Source organism: Varroa destructor, unplaced genomic scaffold (genome assembly GCF_002443255.2).
Source record: "Varroa destructor unplaced genomic scaffold, Vdes_3.0 BEIS01000003.1, whole genome shotgun sequence".
NCBI classification, from domain to species: domain Eukaryota; kingdom Metazoa; phylum Arthropoda; class Arachnida; order Mesostigmata; family Varroidae; genus Varroa; species Varroa destructor.
The window spans coordinates 28,867,745-28,891,903 of NW_019211456.1; the positions used below are offsets into that span (position 1 = coordinate 28,867,745).

Consider the following 24,159-nt stretch of genomic DNA (forward strand, 5'->3'; position numbering starts at 1 on the left):
CAACTAACTATAACGATCACCGCAACGACGGTAGCAGTAGCCAAACGGAGCAGTTAGCATAGATGGAATAGCTTATAGCGTTGGATGGTATCAAAAGAAACAGACACGCTGTTTTGTTAGCCTTGACGAGTGGGATCGTCCTAGGATGTTTTGCAAACAGGAGAATATTTCTGGACGCTTGCATGTTAGAACTTACAAACAACGATAGCATGCGTTTTTTTTTTCATTGACTTTTGCCTTTTTTTTTGCTATTTCATTGATGTTTCATTTGCAGAGCTTTTGATGCCTCATCCAGCTCAACGACTCAGCACCCAGTGACCCTGTGCTCACTTGCGCACGCCACGTGGTACACTCTGTTAGTTGCTGCCCACAACGAGGCGGGTGCTACGGAAACCGAGTATCCATTCTCAACACTTACTCTACAAGGAGGTAAATCTACCGAAATCCATGTCGTGCACTGCATCTTCGTCAGAGAAGTGGATTCGTCTTTGTTAGCCGGTGGTTATTGGGTATATGTTGTGCCTGCTACCGTCTAGTCAATAGTTAAATAGCTGATGATGTATGACGAAGATGTTCGAAGTTACTAGCTTTTAATTTTCACCTCTAACTTATGCAGCTGCAAAAAGCGATCTATAGTACTTACCCCATTTGCGTTTTTTGCGCACTACTGTCAGTCGGCATTCTTGGAAATATTTACGTACGTTGTATAACGTTTCATTATTTCTGCCCAGCATTATTTGAGCCACTGCGGTAGTTAATCGGACATCTATAGCATTAACTGCTTTTGCCTGCTTAATGTTACCAACTGGCCGATAGTGGGTAAACTCACATAGTCTTAGATTTTGCGTAGCTAGTCGCTTCTTCCAAGAGCGTTATAAGACGCAGAAGGTGTCTCGTCACTGCCAATGGACTAGTGGCGTGTCTACTTCACATATCAAATAATAGCTATACCGGCAGCGCAGTCAGCCGGCTCAATGTTAACCCCATGTGCTTGCTTTACGACACCCTGTCTCCCGTCCTGCTTGCTGCAGCAGTATATGCTCGCCGACATCCTTCTTAAGCCTTCACGACCCCTCATCAACGGGAAATCATCAAGGCAGTACGGGGACAACGTTGTTTTGTCGCTGGGCGAAAGCTGGATCCCGCTGGCTGTTGGCTACTCCGCTTTCTGGGGTCAAACAGCAGTGCCCAGCTGGTAGAGTGTTCCCGGTCGGCCAAGATCTCATCGGATAACATGTACAACAAAAGGGCCACCGTGAGATTACCAGGTCATTGGGCGAATGCGGCAAAGCTAATTGCAGAGGGCACATGAAACCAGCTGCGGAGGAAAGCGTTAAAAGCCCTTTGCGTGACTGCCACGTACAAAAGAAAGAGACAGTGTCAAAAAATCATCGGACGACCAAATGTAGCAATATCTTTTCTTTTATATGTGCAATTAGGCGGTAGAAGATAGTTTAGTCAGGCTTCTGTCTTATATATACACCTGATAGCACAGAGCAAATAGGATTCTCTTTATTTAATAACAAGAATATATTTCTGTGGGAAATCACTTATACAATATGTATAGGATACTATATAAAGAAGATACTACAGAAGAAGAATGTATTGTCTTTAAAAGAGTTTTTCTTAATTCTTCTCAAAGATAGTTAAATAACTGATAGAAGCTGAGACATTTCAATAAACTCTGCCAAGTGTCCTCAACGATTTGCGAGTGCAACAGCTACGTACTCCTGCAAAGGGGCTCTGTTGTTCAAAGGGGTTGTCCCATTAGACACCAAGATATGTGCAATCTTAGTGTCTAATAAGACAAGTGGATGCCTTCTCTTCTATTTGTTTCAGGGACAATTCCACCTCCGCATTCAACGAGGGATAGATCGCCTCCATATGGATCAGTGACGTCTTTAATACTGCCATTCATTGTCAGCCTTGTTCTTCTAGTGACGGCAGCTGTAGGAGCATGCTTTTGGTTCGGACGGATGAGAGGATCAAGGGGGTGCCACCCTAGGGACCAGGGTAAGAGGATTCACATGCGCTTCTAGCCAAACTATAGCTAAGCGCAGAATCTTAGCTTATTTCTTAAGGTTTGACGCTGTTGGCTTTAATTAGAGCTCGGATATGTCATATTAATTTTTCGATGTAGCATATCTGATGTTTCAAAGCCTTCTCCGAATTACAAGTTCTGGTGTTACAGTTTAAGGCAAATGTAAACAATTCGAAAATTATTCGACGCTAAGAAATTGGGATTTTTTTCCTTATTTCCGTTCTACTACTACCGTTTAGCATAGATACCATAGATATTTTTATACTCTGTATATATGAGGTTTGTTTTTGATTTGTTATTAGGTGACAGCTCCAAATGTTTGCAGCATTGCAATCAGGATACTCTTCCGATGGCGGTTTGGGAAAAGATGGAAGCAAACAAGCATGCTTCGATGCAGTATATGCAGAGTCCGTGCCACGGTCAGGGGACTATTCGCCGAGCGCCTGGCGACGCAAGCAGGGGTTTCTATGGAGGAGATACTCTGGGCCCCGGGGGCGTTGGAATAGGCATCCCAAGAGAGTGGCGAGGCGATGAACACACTTACGACGTGCCCTTTCACCGGCAGCAGATGCCTGGTCACCACCAGGGTACACTACACCATGGTGTGACGATGCACCACCAAAACCAGGCTGGCCAAGGCCAGTACCAAATGGCCGGGCAACTGCCGGCGCAAAATAGCAATCAACTTAATCACGTTTGTGATACTGGTAAGTGTGTGCGAGGAAAGATGATATATGAAGTAATTAATTTGTCTTTATTATATTATATACATCATACCATATTCTATGTATATAAAGAAGGAATCCTTCAGTATTGTCTGAATAGAGTTTGATTCGAGTAACGTAATTATTGTGCCTGAGTGTTCTCACTACCATCAAAGATATTTAACTGTTTAACAGTACGCCATTTAGAAAACGATACGTCGGAGTGGTAGTCAACTATTAAATCATCGTCTCCCGTAGTTAGAGTTTGTGTTTATTTCTTTTATCTTCTGTATCCATTCATTTATAAATAAGACGTCTATCACTGTTTGATCAGGAACATTCTTATAGACAGGATTGAAGCTTCTAAAGATTAACACCTTTCCGCCGTCGGTAGTCCAGCATGCATAGTACGCTGCATGATGCAATGATTTCTTTCCTGAGCCCAGATTAGTTTTTCTAGGCAAATGACTTAATTTACTTGATTGCAGCCTTTTGTTTATACCTTTCGAAGCCAACTTATATGGGGCGTTGTAGGATGAGAAAGAAAGCTTTGACTCCATCGAAATTAATCAGATATAGTAAACTACATGCTGCTTACCGTTAAGCAACTATGTGCAAATGGGGAAGTTAGACTGAACGACACAGCTACTCCGTCTGCTATTTTTTAGCTGAAAATATCATTTTATGGATCAATATGCTTTGTCACTGAACAGGTGTCTCTATTTAAATGCATGTGTGCATAAATATGACTCATTCTGTTTTTTCTAGCCGAGGTGGTGTTGATTGGAGGAAATGGTGAGGAACTCCGGCATCCCGCATACCTCTATTCCAAGCCAAAAAGGAAATCCTCAGGTGGCGGCTGGGGCTCACCTTCACTAGGGGGATCCCTAGGAGGCTCGTTACTAATCGGCGGTGCCGAGGGAGGATCAGGATCGCCCTCGCAGACAACCCCCAGTTCATCACCGTACCATGAGACCGCCGCTCGCAGGGAGCAACCACACACGCACACGCTCTCTAGAAGGTTTGTGCCGTCATTTTGGCCTCCGCTACACCTACTAGAAGTTTTTTTTTGAGCGTATGGATAAAGACCTCTACCTTCGTGAATTTACTTCGACACTCAGCATTGCGAAGAATTAGAAACCATATCCTCCCAATCAGTCACACCCAGTCCGATATGTCGGTTGTGATTTTTTGTAAATATATTCAATATATCAGCTTTAGTGCATGTTGCACAGACAGCCGTTACTTTGTATTGTTATTATGAGCCAGTTTGGCTCACCGATGAGCGGCCCAAAAACACTCGTTTACTGTTCAGCTCTGCAATATTGCTAAAATATTGTTTTAATTGTAATTATTATAAACTAGGTTACGTATGGCCGCATATTTAAGAGTTTGCACCGATGAGACAAACTGTAGCAGTGCGCAGTTCCGATCTGTAGTTTTGTCTGTGTAGATGGCATTGAGAGGGCGTTCGTGGCTTGGCCCAAAGACCAACGAGTAAGAGGCATTCTTCTCTGGGGACGTGCCGGGGCCAGGACAAGACAGCATGGGTACCCAAAGAAGGAGAAGGCGAAAGAGAAAGCCTGACACGCAAATTAATTGTGCCTTCTGTGGATCCACTTCGACCGCTCGTATTCGAACTGTTGTGGGGCCCCGAAGCAGTGAGGGACAGCCGTCATTAGTGGAAATGCGACTGCCTGCCAGCCTCAGTCCGTCAATTGAATGGCTGCAGCACCTGCTCTGGTCTGGAATAGTTCTAATACAATTGTTCTCCAATTTTCTATGTGTGTTGCAGGTTCTCCTCGGAAATGCTCGACATGGACGAACCGTCCTAAGCGTACGAAGATGGTCATAGGTTTCCATATATTGTAATATATATATAATAATTTAATAGGTTTAATATAAATAGATGAAAAAAAGGATGCGACGCGAGGAGATGCAAAAAAAATGAAAGGTTACAAAAGAAATAAACAATACGGGCGATACAAGAAGCGAAATCGGCGATAAGGGCGATAAAAAGTCAGAAATATGTTAAATAAAAAAGAAATAACTTGAACACTTTAGACATTACAACAAAGCAAACTATGTCGATTGGTAAACTGTAGGTGAATCAGCCCAGCAGAAACACGACAACAAATGACAGGACGAACGTACGCAATGCACTAGATAAATCCACATAATGACAGCGTCAACGAAGCTATAGCAGTGAAAGTTCTACCTATTATTGTCTGTAGCACCCATAATACCAAACGTTTGCCGATTCTCATCTGAGCAGTGAAGGAAGCGAATGATCGAGTGAATTACTATAGATTGTTATAAACAGAGAAAGACACGTAGAAATAAAAACATTTATTAGTCTTTGGACAAAGGTGATCGTGGCCTATACTATGTGATTTCTCACCACGACGCAAACGGCCCAAGCTTGTCGCCCTGGCAAGGTCCTCCATAAGGAACGGTCCTTATGACTGTGGTTCGCTTGTAATCGATTGACATGGTAAGTGAGTATAAGACTTAATGATGGATTAAAGTATGCGACACACGTGAGGTATCCACTAGTTATGTACAGCTATAAATGAAGCATGATGACGAAGCTCACAGAGTCGAAAAAGAAGAGGGAAACCCCGTTAAGCATCAATTACGCTGAGCGGTACACTTGTATGAAAGTCTGAAAAAGAAGAAGATGCTAGTTAAGCCGACCGATAAGAACTGACTCGACGAGGACGAAGCGCTGAATCTTAATCACTGGAAATCGACGCATATATGTACTTGATTCTAAAAACCACTGTGGGGTATGCTCTATGGATTATTGAGGAGACGGGCTGGAGATGGAGGGTAGTGTCGATAATAATTGGATCAGAAAGATAAGATGTTGCGCTCCTATTTGTGTAAAAAAGCATTTGTACCTGAGCGCCGTTCGGTCGTTACACAAGCCTTTAACTACAAAGTGGTTACTGTGCAATATTTGTTAAGAAACTAACGAATGGTGAACGTGGTATGAGATGTATAGTCATCTACCGGAAATGTCAATAAACAAATAAACGTTTTTTCTATACATACGTTATTACGTGTTGTACTCTAAAGAATTTTTCCGATCAGCTTCGATCGAAGAGGTGACAGTGCCTGCTTCGTGCTGAAGCAGCCAATACATATAGTTGCAGTAATACGGCTCATAGCAATGGGTGTTCTCTATACGATCTAATTTAGACGCCACATTGTGTAGCTAAATATTTCGTCTAGTTACGAGGATCGAGCCTTGAGCGCACTGCTTAGATACTACCAGAGAAATTGTGCGATTTATTGGATTTGATCAGCATCGTATCCGTCTTAGCCTAGTAGGCTCTCAGTCGGTGCTATAGATATAGCTAGAAGAGATTATCTCCTAGGTTAGGTTACAATGTATCAGTGCGCCATTCAAAACGTTCCTTGTGCATATAATATGTCGCTATTTTTTTGGCAATGGATAATGGTAAAGAGTTGAAGGTTTTCAATAAATAAAAAATATTACGTTTACTTATGTATATTTTCTTTTTTGGAGACGTCAGATGCATTCAGAAGTTGTTTATTCAGTGTCAAACAACGTATCGTGAGCATTAACTGCGTATAAAGTTATGCGTGTTACTGAACGATTTTTTGTCGGATTGAAGAAGCGTCTGAGTGGCCCATGTGACCCAGTTCAAGTGGCCAAAACTGTAACCACTTCTACTCTATAATATTGTAACTTGCACCTGGATAAACCTGATATAAACCTGAGATAAACTGGAATACGAAGTTATTATTATCACTATACATGATCGATGATGTCCTAAATAATCAAATTCGGTGTTTCGTTCCTATCAATTAGGGGTGTATAAGCATTTTTTACTAATCCCTTCACATGCAAACGTTCTTGCAGCTCGCAAAAGACATTTGAGCTTTGGATAGTCTTCGTTTCTACACTTTTCTTATCCTCGATTAGCGTACTTTCGCTCAAATCTCCCACTTGTTTGGGGTGTACGCTAAATACGAATGTTAGTGATTGGCATGGCGAGCCATGGCTTATGTCTAGAACGTATGCCTTCCGCTTAGTACGCCGATTGAATCCGCGTAGAAGGGACACCGTATCGCGCCTTCGGGAACTGAATGATGAGGGGCTACTGGTCACTATTGGACTGTATTGCTCTATGTAATACTATGACATCTAATTTAGCTCAGGTAGATGCTTAGCTTTCCTGCATCCTGCATAGTTGGACACAAGACGACTTCTAACGATCTGTTAACAACATAAGGAGACGTGGGTTTTTGGGCGATAATTTCTATTGGCCATTTATACTAATTCGTGCGCAGCTTCCACTCGACCCAAACGCTCTGTTATTGTGCATGCGTATTATTTCGAGCGTGCAGATCAAATAGCCGCGCAGATACAATTAGGTGTCTTCAGGAAATTTCGTGTATTTTAGCCTATCCAAAATTTCCAAGTCCTCTTACCATTGCCATAACAACCTGGATCCACAAGCAACAAGGTAACTTCTGCGATAAATGCTGCATGTGCGGGCTCTCGTTATCGAATCGTCTTTATTGATGAGCTATTAGAAGATATTTTTTCAAATATAATGTCTGTATGGGAGAAATTGATTGCGGACAGAGTACTAAAATGAGTTACAGCATCGAAACAAATAAGCGCACAAAGTGTGTACCTTTACGTAGCTAGTGTGAGTTAAATGTTATACGTTTTACGTCCGGCACCTAGATCGTTCGATACGCTTCAACCGATGAGCCCTTAGTACGAAGTGAAATGTATGATTAGAACCTAGACTACCATGTATCTTCAACTTTGGTAGACAATCATGTTATTACAAAGCATAAGGCAGAGCAACTAGTCTTCTTGAACCATGAAAAAAAAGTTCGCATTTATTTACGTATCCGTACAATTCGGACATACGTAATCTGTCTGGCCAAATCCCCCTTCTGTGCATGCTAGGGAACTCAGTGTCATTTTGAAGCTGCGAAACAAAATCACGAAAGCGTTCTTACTGGCGTTGTATTATATGCGCTTCACATACGTAGCCGTAGAAGTGTTTTACAAATAGCACCATAAAGGGCCCCTCCCATGTTCGGGCAATGTTCTGAAGAGTAAAATTGCCATTATTATCACGTTCGAATTTTTAGGGGTTTACGTCGAGACAAAACTTACCGTCTATGTGAAATAAACTGTTGACGAACGTCAGCAAGCTGAAGCGATCGAAGAACAAAAATTCCCTGGAAAGCCTTAAAACGTGTTTGCAGCAATAGTATTTAAGGATAAATCGACATCAGCACGCACATCGATATTATGGCAGAAATTGTTACACGTCAATATAATATTCAAGAGATGTCGGTAAGATGAAGGAAAAAGTGGATCAGGGACACGAAACGAGCTCGTACGTTGACTATTTGACGGCAATCGCTACCGTCGCGGCAGTGTAGCTGCAGAAGTCGTAACGACGGCGAACGACAGCGGAACAGACAGCGAACGAGTGAACGGATAATGAAAAAACACGAACACGGAGAAGGAACAGAATAGACGACGAAGAGGAAGGAACAGAACTCTCCGTTAGTACAAAACTACTCATAACGAGAGAACCAAGCGAGAAGAGGGGAAGTGACAAAAAAAGGAGTAACATAGAGCGACAAGTTGAATCAGGTGGAAAGCAAGAAGGATAGAAAACCCTCAGAAGAGGCGGTACGAGCAGAATCGAAGGATGAGAAGGAAACACCGGCAAAGTTAAAATCAAATTAGATATTCTTCTTCTTTGACTGCAATTCGTTTTTTACACCCTGTTTCGTTCTGGATTTAGCGGGCCTCTATCTATCTTTCTTCCTGCTCGGCCATGAACAGCGTCGTCACTTGCGGGCGAAATCGGACTTCATCGGTGATGAGTACTGGACTTGAGAACGTAACTACACACAGATGGATTCTGCTTCGGTAGTAGCTCTTGTGTTGGGACATCGAACTGGTCAAGTAATACGTGGCTCCCTGAAAAAGGCAATAGTTCCGAGGAACATTACATTAGTCTTTAACTTTCCATCTGCTGAGCTTAGCTCATTCAGTCGGTAACAAGGCGGTGATTATGCTCGGTGAATTACCGTATTTTATCATATTATATAATAGTACCTCCTTCGTTCGAGTCAGTTGTGGCCGCTCGCACATATTTCACCCGACCATGAGGAAGAAAGGCCGGCAAAGCGGGGCTTTGAATGGAGCCTTCGGTGAAGCGAAGCAAAGGTGGGGCAGAAAAAAATAGTTATGCAAGCAGTGTATCGTTCACACCGCGCCCATGTCACCGCAGTTCTAGTCTCATTCAATCAGTCACACAACAGCGACTCAGTAAAGAAGTCGTTATGGTCGTTGTTGTTGCTGCTGCTGCTGCTGCTGACAATGTCATCGCTTCAACCAGTGTTACTGCCGCCATAGCGCAGTCGAACAATCAAGGCGTTATACGGCCTGATTGTGGGTACTCTGGGGGCACTCCGTTCTCCTACAGTACAGCAATCAACAAGAAAAGTCGTGTAAACAAAAAAAAGACAGACAGGAACCGAAGGCTGAAGTACAGAAACTAGCAAGATAAAGGAGCGTCCCAAGACAACGTTCTTTCACATGCCAGGACATTATCCAACAAGAAAATCCAAACAGAGAAAGGTAGGGAGAGAAAATGTTTAGAAAGAAGTCGGAACGCTGTCAGTGTGCCAATTTCATTATGCTAACTTATTAGCTGTCGGCTATGCCAAGAGACAGACTAGTGGATGCGTTTAGAGCGGAAAAAAGAATTACCAAGCAAGGAGGACAGGTAGTTTAGATATTTCAGGGACAATTCTCTTCTTGATGTCGCAAAGAACATGCTGAAGCTTCTTGATAAATTCGAAACGAGATCTCAATAAAACAATTTTCTTGCTGAAATGACACAGGTTTCAGCCATTATATATCATTTATAGAATGTTGCCCTTGGTTAATCTGTGAATTTTTCAACGATATTTTACTACAAGCAGATGTAGAGATTGTGCTATTATGCCTACAACGAAAATTCTAACAGTTCTCTGGCGCCGTGAATGATCTAATTAGTAGTAACATTTACTAAACGCATTTCATTGTTATGCTTTTCAGCCGTTCGGTTTATTTCTCAAAATTGCAACGAACGAAAGAACGAGGAGAACTTTCCTTCGAGGTCCTCAGTAAATGTGGCCCACTGTTTGTAAGATGGGTGCTTGTATGTATACGCAGTCCCACGAAGGCTACACAGCATCTCCGTTTAATACAGAGTAATGCATTCTAACTTTAAAAAAATCAAGCTGAACTGTGCCCGCTTCAAGATACTTCTTTTTATGTTATCAAGATTGATAGTTTTGACAAAAACATATCTTTAACACGATATGCATAATATGCAAATATATTGTACATATGCTAGAGAAAATATTCCCATTAATAGTTTTAAAAGTTATATCATAAAGCTAAATTGTCAAATATTGATATTTCTGTTATGAAAAAATCTTTTTTATCACTATTAGTACATAAACACTTGTCCGTACTGTAATTACACGCGTGTACGATTTAATGCACGTTCTATGTATGACACGCATCAGTAGCATGATATGAGCGTAGATGGGCCGCTATAGAAACGAAAATCCTATTACTGATTTGTATTAAGCGTAAGTCTTCTATGGAGGTGTTAAGGATCCACTCCGTGAATCATGGCCTGAATGCGTTCGGCCTTCAGATACGTAAGCGATTGCAGAGAAAACCTAATCGTCTTACTACTAGTAATGAAAGCCGTTATGGTCAGCAGATGGCGTAAAGGTATTAATGACGTAAGACCACATGCAAATCGGCGTCAACGGAGGTCTCCTACATAGAATAACCAATGACTAGGTAGCATGCGACCAATAGACGTTACCATTTTATGGCTGTACGACAAGCTCTAGTTTATTTTAATGTTTACAATCTATGTATTTCATTCGTGTATCACCAACAGTTGTTTTCATCGCAAGTTTCTTTAACATACTTTGTTAGTTTTTTAAGCGTAGCTATCCTCGCCGCAGATGCCATTCGTTCACCTGCTATATATGTGTCCAATATACCCATATAAGGTTAAATGTAGATAGTGTGTTATGCTCTTCTGACATCGTCTCTTTTTAACGATGACTTTCAACGACCACGGCTACCTTTCAAAACTGTTTTGTAGACTAGCTTGAAAGCCATCGTCTTTTATGAAGTCTTGCCTTCTCAGTACGAAGTTCAAAAGAAAGGAGTATTTCTTTGGGGGATCGCTTTTTGTACCCGTTTATCTCAGCTCTCCTCTTATATCGCGTAGATTCCTTCTATCTTTCTATATTTTCCTTTGATTAAAAAGGAAAATCGTTCAAAAGTAGTTCTTTTTTTTGTATGAAGTATCCGATTAGTGGCATAGATACTCTTTTTTTCTTGTACGTGACCCTAATCACACAAACACATTCATATGTAATTCCCTTTAGTTAGACGTATACACTCACCTCATCATTGAGAGGCATCGATTTACACGGCGCGCATAGCACTACTACAAACTGAAGGCAAACACACGACTATACGCCGCTACCCCACTGTTGCCAGCTGATAGCGCCTTTTCCAGCAACAATGATGATGACGACAACAAGAGGGGCAACAGTGACAAGCGGGAGAAGACAATAGGCAATAACAGCTCGCCTGAGTAAGTCTTTAGTTGTAGCTCAGTTTCTACTCGTTGGATCGCTCTTCCGGTTACTTTTTCCCTGACTAAAAATCGTCCAGATCTCCGAATGTATTATTCATAAAGCCCGCAATGCTTGTCCCGCGCCACCCTTCCGGGCCGTACTGGCGTACAGGATCGTTATGACGTCCTGCAGTCAACGCTATATTAGATTGCTGGGTATTTCTCAACCTTAGGCGAGCGTCGGGTGTCTCGAATGAGATAGCGCACATTTACAGCAACGAGCGAGGAGGATAGACAGACAATGAACGAGAGATGGTGCTTGAGACAGTCTGGCGTGTTGCCATATTGGCCCCCATCAAGCAGTTATTTCCGGCTGCTGGCCGGAGTTTCTTCCGCAGAAACTGAAAGAAGTAGGAAAGCAGGACAGGAAAACCAGTCACTGTTGGCAATATGTCCTGTACAACACGTACAGTTACTATCTACAGCGGCATCATTTTTCGAAGCAGTCCAAAGGACTACATAATAATTGTACATACAAAAAGCTGTGGAATTCCCCAAACAAAGTATTCAAAGAGACAACCGCAGTAGCAGTAGCAGCAACAACAACATGTGTTGCTTGGTTCATCTCATCTACGATAAAAGTGCAGCTTCGAAACAGACCTAGCCTGCACCCCAGACAGCTTTGGTAGTATTGGTAATCGACCCAAGCGGTACAGCAGAGATGTATCGTGCGTTCTTGGTTTATTTTTTTTTTCTTATTATCGCCTGATGGCTGAAATCAGTAGCTAATACAGGGAGTCAGCTCGGCCCAATATGGAAGACAGAAAAAAGGAGGCGAAACGAGTAAACGAGTATTTACAGAAATGGAGACCAATAAAGTAAATTAATGACGTATGGCCGCGTGGAGGCTTCAAAGCATTGTCCTTTTTTTTTTTAACTAAGACAGCAGCAATCAGCCTTAAGGAACATACGTTTTCCTGCCTTAATGCTGTGTACAGACTGGTACAGATAGCTATCATTAGTTAGAACCTACTGATACATAAATGTGTAGTGTTGCGTCTTTTTTCGTTCTGCTGTTAATATTTACATGTAATACTGTCAATTCCTACACGAACTCCCGCTCTTCCACGTACATGACTTATAATTGTAGGTACAACCCCAGAGGAGACTACTGACAAACACATCGACCACACTCATTCAATCTTCATATGGTTAATGTGATTGTGCATACTTACATAGAACGTTTCTAAGCGTTCAACTTCAACATGAACAGCTTGTTTACATCATAGGTAATACAAGAATAGGTGCCTATGCGCATTCAGATCTGTGACGGAAAGTATTATATATTTTGATTGGATACATTTTAACCTAAGCTATGTGGCTACTTTTTTGGCTATGCTTTAGATATGAAATGAATGATGTTTAAAAGCAAGTGAGATCTCCACAGAGGCTTACACTTCTGATTTTTTAATGTCATTTTTAACAAAACTGACTAAAAAGCGTCGTGTCAACAGAAATTTCAGTTGTAAAGGACCTATCAACGTGCAGTCTCAAACTTGACTAATAGTTTCGCAGACAGCGCAGTGATAGTTTAATGTCTGTCCATTAGGTAGATCTATGCTCAGCTGAAAGAACGTTACTTCTTTTTTAATAGCATTTTAGTCTTTGTTTGCTTCCTACAAACGCTTAATGACGCGTTCATTAAACAAATGATAAGTATCCCAACTTTCGACTAATTATTCACAATATACAATGTGAAAAGGAAAGAGTATTTAATAATTAAAAAAGGAAAAACAACTATCCACCGATATTCCAATAGGCTGCTCACTCACTGATCACGTTTAGCTTTCTACACGTCTTCCGAAACTCTCCTCATATGTATCGTCGGTGAAATTTCTGTCTCAAGGTTTCCCATCCGAAAGATGCTTCTGCATCGTTCGACAGGTGCTTTAAACGTATTATGTTGTTCCGTTCAGCCCAGAACAAGTGGCAGGCCAAAGGCCTATCAACGTGTCTACGGGCAAGAAGATCAAACAGGCAGAGCTTCGTGTCGAGGCGAAACCATCGGTACCGACTGAACGATGAAGTGGAGGCGACGAGCCAAAGAAAAAGTCAAAGATCACACACACACACATATATATATATTTATAAAGAGAGAGACCTGGGGGGCAGCAGAAAGATTGTCGCAGAGCAGGGTGGGGTCGAGGTGCATTTTTCTAGTTCGTACATGGTAGTAGAGTAGCAAAAGATTGTTTGAGAGCACCAACAGTTCCATTGTATGTTGGTGTACCCACGTACGACTGTGTAGCCAATTAGGCGTTTGGTCTAGCTAAAAGAAGACAGTACATTCCGGCAGGGCATAGAATCACATGTATTACGGGTATTCTAATACGTGATAGATGCATTTTCGATGAAGGATAAGCAATGTGTGTCTGCAGCGAAATATTCCCAACGTTTGAGAAATGTCACGTAAAACGTGTGTGATTTAATGGCAAAACTATGTCGATATAGAGATATTACGAAGTGGCGAAGAATTAAAGCTCGGAAACGAAGGATAAGTATGAAGGATCAAACATATCGACTCGAGCCCTATTTTTAATATAAACTTCCCGAGTTTTGCGTCCCAAACGATGGACTTTCTAATTAATAGTTTTTTTCTTCTACCATATATATTCATTTTACTTTCATGGGACTTTATTAATCTGTATTCAGTATTTCCATAATGTCAAACATGCGTATGCCTAAGATGCACTTGTGTTGCAGAACCATTGTTTGCATTTGATGTTAAACAAAAAAAATTTGAACGGCATGGCCTCATTAGTGCCCCTAAATGATTACATTCGGCGTTGTGCTAGTACAAGCCGAGTACTGAACTCATCAATGAATAGGACGCGAGCTCTCACTCCTGAAGTTTGGATGTTAAATCTTACTTTACGGGTATCTTATTGACAATTTCCGATCATTCTTTGAGCGGGTACAAGTCGTAATTCGGGATGTGACCCCCAGGTCGCTCTGTTGAACAGTCTAGTCTTGTATCTTCTTTACTTATATTTCCAGCCTAAATCTTGAGCCCCCAAAATGCTACGCTGCGAGCAGATATCAACTTTATCAACAGCTCAAAATAACTCGAAAAGACCGAATAGTTTTCTACAAGGTTTGTTCCTTCTTAAAGCCGTACTATGTGACAATCTACACCATCTCAAAATCAATCCTATTTGTGTAAGGTAAGGCATTGGACAAGAGGTCTAGAAGATTTAAAAGCTACTCGAGTTCGCTTTAGGAAGTTGAACTTAACCTACTACCCCATAGCCGGTGATGAAAAAGTGGCCCTCAGAAGGAGTGAACTTCAGTCGTTTCATGGATATCCAAGCGAAACACATTCGTCTCAGTCACGGAATATTTTGCACCGAAAATGTGCTTCGGTCGATGCTCAAGCTAGCGTCTGCTAAGCACAGGCGGGAGAAAGGGCAATATTCTGACGGGCGGGCGGGCGGGCGGGCGGGCGAGCGGACGTTTTCGGATATGCTCGCTGACTGCAACAAAATCGGGATATGGCCTATATTGAGGCTAAATACTCGAATAAGGGCAACGGAGCTAACTTGCTTCAGCAACAAGGAATAATTTTGATATCTCTTACGGGTGATGCCGTATTTCGACGACACTCGAAGTTGCTCGCTTATCCGCCTGTTTCCATCAAGCCCTCAGATTTTTTATAGAACTTTCTCTCACATGAGAATTTAATTTCTACATTATAGCTGTCGTTGCTTTTTTCTTAAATTTGTCAGTCTGTAAAGCTGTGCAATGAGATTTTAACCCAATAGTGAAATTACAAGAACATGGAATGGGACGGCTGGGCTTTTTCGAAAAGTAGGCGCACAATTTTATAAAATTTAGGTTCATAGTTAGGAGACAATAGGTACATCGCAGCACAGTAGCTTGGTAGGTGGGGCATTATCCGTCGAAAGTGTGAACTTATTATTTACAACCGGATGTCTGTTTTACAAACTTGCATCTCACTTAATTGTAATCCTAATTTCATACTCCCATACAAGCTAGATGGGTTTGTGCTCCTTATCGATGTTTACTGTAATGTCATAGCCTTATATATTATGTCAAACTGTTGCACTTTAAAGCGCTTTACTATTGGTTATATTTTGGAGGTTTACCGTTGAAAAACCATGACATGAGCTTCACATATGTTCGCATCGTTTATCCTGTTGCTGTTCTATTTTAGATGTATTTACGCTCCGTTAATTGTCATCCCGTGGTCTACAGCTTTGCGGTAGGATGGTCCATCAGGATCGAATCGATTTCACTTCGTTTTTTTTTTGTTTTCCTTGTCTTTAATTATTGGGATTTTTGTTATTGTCACATAGAACCCGTTCGCCCAGCCAACAACAGGATTTACTTCAGCTATACATAAACTAATGGAATGTTCAGGGAGAGCTAGAAGATTCGATACTATTCCAACTACCAATAGAACCTTTGTGAGGATCATCGGTTGCGATCAAACTCCACCTTTGCCTGACAGACAGCTCATTAATCCGTGTTACTATGACACGTACACCCTTTAAAATTGACAAAGAGATCAATAATAGTAACTGTGGCCATTTTTAAAGTCACTTCTAGAGTTCTCAGAATCGTTATTCCAAAACGTCGATCATTTCTCAGGTGAAAGCTGAATAATCAATGTGTATAGTGTATTACATTAAAACATGTAACATATTGACACCCAGTTCTAATTCTCACTGAACCACTCTAAATTCTGATTCGTAGAGATTTAATAACTCATTTTCAGCGTTCAATAAATAGTAATTATTGTATTTTGTTTGTTCCCTGTGTAGTCAGTCTAGATTTTTGTATGTATACACATGCACACATCTGTTGATCGTAATATATATGGCGATTTCAATTACTCTTTTGAATTAGGTTAATCATTAAATACACTCAATAAGATCTCTTTAATTTCTCTACAGAACCCAAATAGTATGACTCTATTGGCGCTTGGTCTCCAATAACGTTTCACATTGATATCTATGAAGATATATTTAGCCTAGCCGTCCATGATTTTTTGTTCCTTCTGACCTTTTCTGGCCACTCCTCTTGAGCAGATCCCTTCTAATACATACGTTCTTCAGCACGCCAGGCAACACTCATTCAGCAGCTGTACCCCTCCTGGCGTTTAGCAACCCCAAAGTGATTGCCTTCTTTCGTACCGTCCCGGGTGGCTAGTTGGTGTCCTGGCTGCATTCTTATACGACACCTAAAACATCGACTAACGTCCTTGCTTGTCACTAGTAGCATAGGATTGCTTTTAAACCAGCATCAGTCCGCAAATCGCCGCGTGTCCAAGCAATAACTTACTGATGAGTTAAGTATATTTCCAATGCTTGTTTAAAGGTCTCTCCAATCCTCGGAGATAGCGAAGAAAACTGTCGTAGCCAGCAAGCTGGAGGCTAGAGAGCTCGCTGACAATCGAATAAGCGTGATAGGTTCTCATCAACAGTTGTCGTGCAACGATGCAAGCTACAGCAGCTATCTTCACCTGGATATCTGAGTTGAGCCTCGTTGAAGCTGACACGACTTTTCATCTCCCTTTTGGGATTTTGCGGTTACTTACGTACTGATACATTAATAAGTAACCGCATGCATCGAATTTCCCATCTAGTTGCAGGACTAGGCCATACATGCCTTGTCACGTGAATAGTAACTACACAGGCATAGTCAGTATTTGGAGCTGGACATACGGCTATGACGGGTGAAGGCAGCCGTTTAGAAATTTACCTTAAGCATAGATTCTTGTCGCATGATATGATGTATGCGGGCACTATTTAGACAGCGAAATAGTATTTTGTTAACGCTTGTTTTTAGCGTTCATTTTTTTCTTAAAAACATCCTAGATTGAATTGAATTGCAAACAGGTCTGTTCTAATTGTCTGTTACGCTAAACTAGCATACCTCTCGACGATGACAGCGGTGATGATGGGGACTGCTCTGCTAACCTACTATTTTTGTTGATCACAGTACGTCTGTCAAAAGCATAAATCTCGTTTACGGCTTTTACATTGTATTTAATTTATACGTCTTCTAACAGGTTTGCCCTTCGATGAAAGCTAACTTGAAAAAGCCACATATTTTTTCGTCGGCGCGCGGCAGCAACGGGCACCGCTTATGCTTCCAATGGCTTTTATCCAACATTCGGTAAAAGGAAGTAGGATATGTAAGAATAAAACGAAAATACTTTGCGAGATATCGCGGTAGAAATATGAGGGATGGAGAAGGGATATTTTTCTACGATCGATGCGAACCGCAATCCCAGCGACTCGTTGAAACGCTGTTTCAACCTAAAACAGGGCTGAGACCCTATCAAGTCGCATGAGAAGACGTTTGTTAAAGAAAAACAAGGGACGAGGCAATGCTCAGCACAGAATAGAAAGCAACACGGTAAAACCATAACATTCTGGGAGTTCGTACGAGTTTCATTGAGTTGCTGTATTGATACGGTGACTCAATCTGACCGCTCCCAGAAAATCATTCGCTGCCGAACGAGAATCTTTTGCAAGCGTATGATGAGACAAGGCCCTAGTTGTCAAAATGAAATAATAAATAAGAGGTCCATCTATAGAAAGCCGTGAAAATTTAAAGCCCATCAAAAGCAGTGGAGGTGGAAAAATGGTAACACTTTATACAAGAAGTAAAAACTATAGAGAATCGATATATTAATTTGGTCAGTCGTTCATGATTTACGGCAGGAGTGGAGCACGTGACAAACAGCTACTTCCTATTGCACAAACCGTGTTGAACCTTCCTGCAATACTGACTTTCGGAGTGCCCTTTTCTGTGTGGCATATCCAGCTTGCTTTGTTTGTATATATTGTATTGCAATGCGGTTAAGGTTAGTAATGGTAGATTTTATCAAATGTTTGTTAATAGAAGATGTCGCATTGTTCAATAGCTAACCGTAATACGTGCCGTATAAAACAAAAAAGACCCCTAATGGACAGACAATTGGAACAAGCAACATTTATGCGTCACTCTAGTTTCAAATATAAAATATGGTCCTTTCTAGAATAATAACATTTATGTATTACAAAATGTTTATAGTACAATGTTTGAGCTAGTTGCTGACGGTTGATTTAACCGACGCAGAGCGACTGGTGGATGGATTGTCGAGGCTATTTTTCTAAGTTCAGCGACGCGGCGTCGACATCGCCTGAGTTCTGCCATACTGTGTTCTAGTTCCTACAAAATAAAACAATCGCACTCAATCAATGTAAACAAAAAAAATAGAACATATAACCCACCACACAGATAGTGCTCAGATAGCAATAACGTTTTTTTTTTTATTAGGCATGACTGTGAAAAATATGCATGACTTCAGCGTAGATAATTAACAGCCAATAATAGGTTGTCTAGAGAATATTTCCTCACTCAGACTAGAAAGACAAATGAGGGCATAATAAATAATAGGTCAACTCCATTGACGATTGACCTTTGTCCTGACGACTCCTATGACTCCCTGTGATGCTGTAAATACAACTGGCAGCGTAATCTAAATAGATTTATCGTATTGCAACATCTGTATGCACCCACAACTTTGTTCGACCACGTTGGGTAGTCTCTAGATAGGGGCAAAGGCATTGCATGAGTATTAACAGGATCGTTGATAATCAGTAGTGAAAATATGTAACTATGCATAGAAACGAGTTCACAGGCCGCGCACACGGATATTGTAATTCAAATGTTTTCGTCCGCTAACAATGGCGACGCGTCGCACGTGACAAAACTGAAAAAAACGAAGTTTACGTTGAATGCAATCAGTCGCTCGTTCCAAGGCTACAGTTTTTCCTTCTGTTAGCTGATCCTCTGCAGGAGTAAGAAGATCGTCAACTTTGAAGCTTGGGGTGACTCGGAACACGCCCCTTATCTTCTTGTTAGCGTGTAATCTGTAAGGCCTCGTTAAGGAAAAGCTGGCGCTTTGACCGACTAGTTCCGCAGTCAACGTTCCAGCCAGCTAAGGCTTCCTTCAAACGAACCTTGTCGTGGAGAAACCATCGAAACTCGGCTGTCGGTGGTCCCCGTTGCGAGCGCACGCTGTCACTGTAAAAGGACAAAACGACAGGGTGGCTGATTATTATACTGTGTCACGAAAACACTGACAGAGTTCAATGTATGTGTATGTACGACTCTCGGTCGTCTCCAAAGAATAGAAATACAAATAGACAGAAAAGGAGCAAAATGCACGGAAGTAATTACACTTTAAAACTCAACTAAAAACAGTTGTCTTCGATTGAATTCGCGTTGAAGCTAACGATCTCTACAGTAGGCACAATTCTATGTTTACGACTAGACACTTTCACAGTTGCCTCGGCTGTCTGATTTGGAAATGCGTTACCAGTTGCGTTGTACCTGGTCTTTCGTACGGTAGACTTCCAGCTTCGTTTACCGCTAATCATCAGTGTTAATTATGCATTAGAACTCACAAACAGGCCCAATACTTACAACAGCTTACATGATTAACTTGAGCCATAACTGACCCTTAGCACGCGCCGCTTTATGTCTGTGATCGAATAGCTTAGAGACCTATATTCGTTTACAGTGGTGCACAATGGTAAACTGTATCTTTAAGTCAATCGATCGAACATACATTTTTGTTACGAGACGCAATATATAAGCTAATAAACAATCATAATATTCCGGTTTATTTCTCAATAACTTGCGCCTTATATAGATTAACCAGGCGCGCAATGAGAAACAGTCGACAAATGTCAAATCGGTTGATCTTTATCTAGCGTAATTATCTAAACGTAAGACTAGCTAACTCGGTCGGCCGAACGCGACTAGAGGATTAGAGGACCTGCCACTGTGATTATTAGGTCGAGAAAAGAAGGAAGACAACACACGCTCCTAAATGATAGTTAGTGTATGCGAAAGACGAGCTTCGTATGAAGAAAGACGATCCTCATTAGGCACTTCAGCAGAAGACAAAATAAGATGGCCGACGAATATTCAGCATAGAGGGTCGAAGCACTATACCATTTATTGATTGACGATCGTCTATAGCTCAGTACTCAGATAGCACACGACAGCTCATTATGGTTCAAGCGGTTTTGGCATATCTTTTCTGTCGTCCTTCTGTGATTTAACCGTTCTGTGCCGTGATGGCCTAACGATAGGCCAGATATTGTATCAGAGTTGCACGGCAGCTCTAAACTTTCCTCATCAACACTTTACGTTATTCAGACGTTGACCTTTTTCCGTATATTTAGTAGAAAATATTAGCTCAAAATCTAGTGACGTGAAAGCATTTTTAGACATACATTTTTGTGTGGACTGAATTTGCTCGGTAAGCTAACTGCCGGTTCAGCTAGGTAACTAAATATTATATTCGTATAGCATTTCCGTTGTTTTATGTCTACTTTTTTCTTACCGCCTTTTCTCATAATAATAATAATGTCTTATTTTATGTCGGCTTTAAACAACTTTATTTAACAACTAATTGTGCTGACGCAAAGATGTGTTTTGCGGCTAAAAGCTTAATACCATTGACTTGTAACACCATCCGGAGGTTTACGGTATTTATCATAACGCGCTGTATACACAAATGTGTACACATATGGGGGAGGGTGAGGATGCAAACGAAGCGACAGCAGCGCATTAACTTTGTCCAGGGTAAATTGCCACACCCTTCTAATAGGGTCAAGGTTACGCCCCAAATTGTATGTAATCACCAAGCCTAAACAGGGGCTTGCCCCTCCTGAATAAAACGGCAACGTCGATTGATCGCTTTACGCCCAGGCGAGGTCGTTTTATCTATCTTACATAGTGGTGCTCTTTGCTCTTTTATACAGAGCGCACCGCTTTCTTAGTTTTTTGTTAATGGGCTAACAAAATTCGTTTGATTTCAATCGATGATAGACCTGATACTCCCATATATGTTATTCTATTAATGTTTTCGATCGCAACATGTGCTTTCGAATGAGCTGCCTGTTTCTAAATATTTAAGGGTATTGCCACATTTCGGGATCAACTACTTATACATAACACCCGTTTCCTATGCGTCAAACACGGGATAGCCGTGTGCCAGTAGTTGTGGTGGTCACCAAAATACGGTATCGAGAACAGGATTAGGGCGCGAAAGAGAGAAATTTTCTCTTTTATGAAATAGAAGAAAGCCGACCTAATCGAACATTGGCAACGGTTAGGACATTCACTGAAACGACCGAGAGGATATCCGTGCACTGAGTGTGAAGGATTGAAGGAGTGAAAACAGTTGGTGAATCGTTGCTGCGAGCAGCTAGCTATTTGACAGCAGCGCGATATATAGATCCGGAGAGTGACAGGGCACACCCCACCGTTTCCTACTCACAAAGGGACCGTTTTTTCAAGGCCTCTAATGTCGAAATGGATCTTTGAAATTTACTTGCGAGTGATTGTATACGACCAAACGGATGCAAAAGAACAAGAAACGAAAGGAAAGTAGCAACTATATAGTTCCATGATAATGTAATGGTCACGCGTTTGCGTATAAAACTTAGGGACACTTATTAAGTTAGTATAAATTCGAAGGCAAACGTAGACACGCTTCATTTTATGTTGTTGTCAACGGCTAGCATCTGAAACAACGCGCTGTGGTGGTACTGGACTTGGGATTCGAAACATTTAGGCCGGCGTCATGTGTCAGCGAACTGTGTAATTTTTAAGAGAACATTTTGCCAGCTAAATGAGCATTAACGACAGAGATCATTTTCAGTAAACGCGTACGGTTTTTAGACGTTCATATTGTCCAACACGCCTGATGGGGCATATCTAGAGAGTAACAGGTAAAACAGCGCAGAAAAACACTAACTAAGCAAAGAATAAACTTTACATTTAAACGAAATCGTCCCCTATGGTCGCACTAGCAAAAACTATTTACTATGGTTTCTTTGCGTTACTTAATAGAAGCTGATATTTGGAACATATATGGAATAATGTACGCATTTTGATTGTATTAAGCCTGAAAAAATGTCCTTACAATAATGTCGTGTGACATTTTACTTTTCACCTGATATTCAATGAGAACCTGTCGTCATCTTATTGATAATATAATGGTAGTATACAATTGGAAGTGTGTTCAAATGGCACTTTTAGTCCCATTAATGGGCCGATCGCCACGCTGCGGACCGGTATAGGACCATAGATTTCGAATTGCACGCGTTTTTTTAGTTTCAATATATCGTCAATTTGGCGAAGTATAAAGTAAAAGCCGTTTACTAAATATCCTGCAGTTAAACGTTTATTCGTCCTGTATAGACTTAGTCAAAATGTGGGTCTAGTCCTCTTGTCTAGTAGACTCGTCGTATGCGAGACTTTCAAGGAATTGGGTTCTATTTGTTTAAAAACGAAGGCGCGATTCCGCTAATAACGACATTGCGAAAGCTCGGCACCTGCTTTAATAAAGCTAGTTTTAGTGCTGCTACCGCTACCACATTAAAAGCGTAAAGTCTATTTCTTAATTTTATAGACGATTTTCATCTTTGGTAGCATACGTGCTATTCTGAGCGTCAGCATCCGCTGATTCCTCCATGAAATTGCTGGCAGAAACGTTTTCATACTGCTCCTTCATTCATCATCAAATCGACTTCATGCGGTTTAAGCTATGATGCCGACCGATCTAACGCATTTTCATGTTATTATGCGTGTTTCTTAAAAAATAAAAACTAACGTAAGTTAGATATCAGCTGACATATCAAATTTTGTCGTTTTTGTAAGGAAAACTAAAAAGTTGTCTACAAAACTTTTTTAGTTATTTTTGTCCGTGAGAATTTACTTTATTAACGTTAACAAAGTATTTATTTATAATTACGTTTTTTCGGTTTGATGTCAAATGCACGTCACGACCAATCACGACTATTGCGAGCGTGGAACTATTGCAGTCTAATCGAAGGAATAGACTTCTTACATTCTGCCAAGATATTTGATCGTATTAATGAAAATATTGCGTAACTGAAACCTGTTTCATAACCCCTTAACCTTGGGATGGTATCCACGAAGAGCGTATATAGGAGTATATGTATCAAATACCGTAAGTTTTAGTTGTATGAAGAATACATAGGTTCTTCGCCATAGAAAGTTCTTAATCAATTTTAACTTAAAGCGAAAACTTGGCGAAAAGCGAAGTGAAGGATTTTATTATCTGATTCACTGCCGCTAGTTATTTTAAATCAAATATTTCAATCAATCAAAAAAACAGAAGACTCCCTTATTAGTTTTGAAGCAATATGTGTCATACAATCAAATACCTTTTAAAGTATTTGAAGTACCTTAAGTATCAATCCAGTTTTTTTTTATATATAGTTTAGCATCCAGAACTGACGTAAATCTTGATTCCCTGAAGATCACCAGTGAAGAACATCCTTTGTCTATTGAACACTGTTAGCCCTTTAAAAGATGTTCTTCGAGTTTCAAAACGCTTTGTATACTCAAAAATAATCGATCACGCCGAGTGATAATGTAATGTTGCTTATAATTTTTTTCATAAGGGGTAACTAAGGTCGTTGCTAAAAGTTGAGTCATAAAGGTCAAGTTCACTATTATGTTGAAAAGCGTTTTCTGGCCGCCAAATGCCCATAGACTCCGTGAGCAAAAAGAACAAGAGTTATAGAAGCACTTTCTAAGAGGACCTTGAAGGTAAGTCTCGCTGCCGTGTTACCAACCGCCATTCAGAAAGTGGCCCGAGGGCTTTGTCCGCCGGTAA

The 24,159-nt window shown here is 41.0% G+C and overlaps 1 protein-coding gene and 1 long non-coding RNA gene across 7 annotated transcripts in view; one reads left to right on the forward strand and one right to left on the reverse strand.

Moving 5' to 3' along the window:
- Positions 1-5,801, forward strand: part of LOC111248422 (cell adhesion molecule Dscam1-like) — a 134,582-nt gene extending 128,781 nt beyond the window's left edge. For 3 of the 5 annotated variants that reach the window (XM_022800751.2, XM_022800754.2, XM_086982701.1), the window contains 5 exons: positions 275-429; positions 1,840-2,013; positions 2,344-2,748; positions 3,514-3,766; positions 4,541-5,801. In XM_022800751.2, the coding sequence (XP_022656486.1) occupies positions 275-429; positions 1,840-2,013; positions 2,344-2,748; positions 3,514-3,766; positions 4,541-4,580 (1,027 nt within the window). In that variant the 3' untranslated portion in view covers positions 4,581-5,801. The other 2 variants (XM_022800752.2, XM_086982702.1) reach the window with 2 other exon arrangements.
- LOC147756777 (uncharacterized) lies at positions 5,082-11,587 on the reverse strand. Of its 2 annotated transcripts, XR_015323111.1 has the most exons (3): positions 11,245-11,587; positions 8,876-9,239; positions 5,082-8,737 (listed from the first exon to the last, which is right to left on the reverse strand). It is a non-coding gene; the product is annotated as an uncharacterized LOC147756777 (long non-coding RNA). The 2 variants fall into 2 exon arrangements; XR_015323110.1 differs by lacking the exon at positions 8,876-9,239.
- Between the last annotated feature and the right edge of the window lie 12,572 nt (positions 11,588-24,159).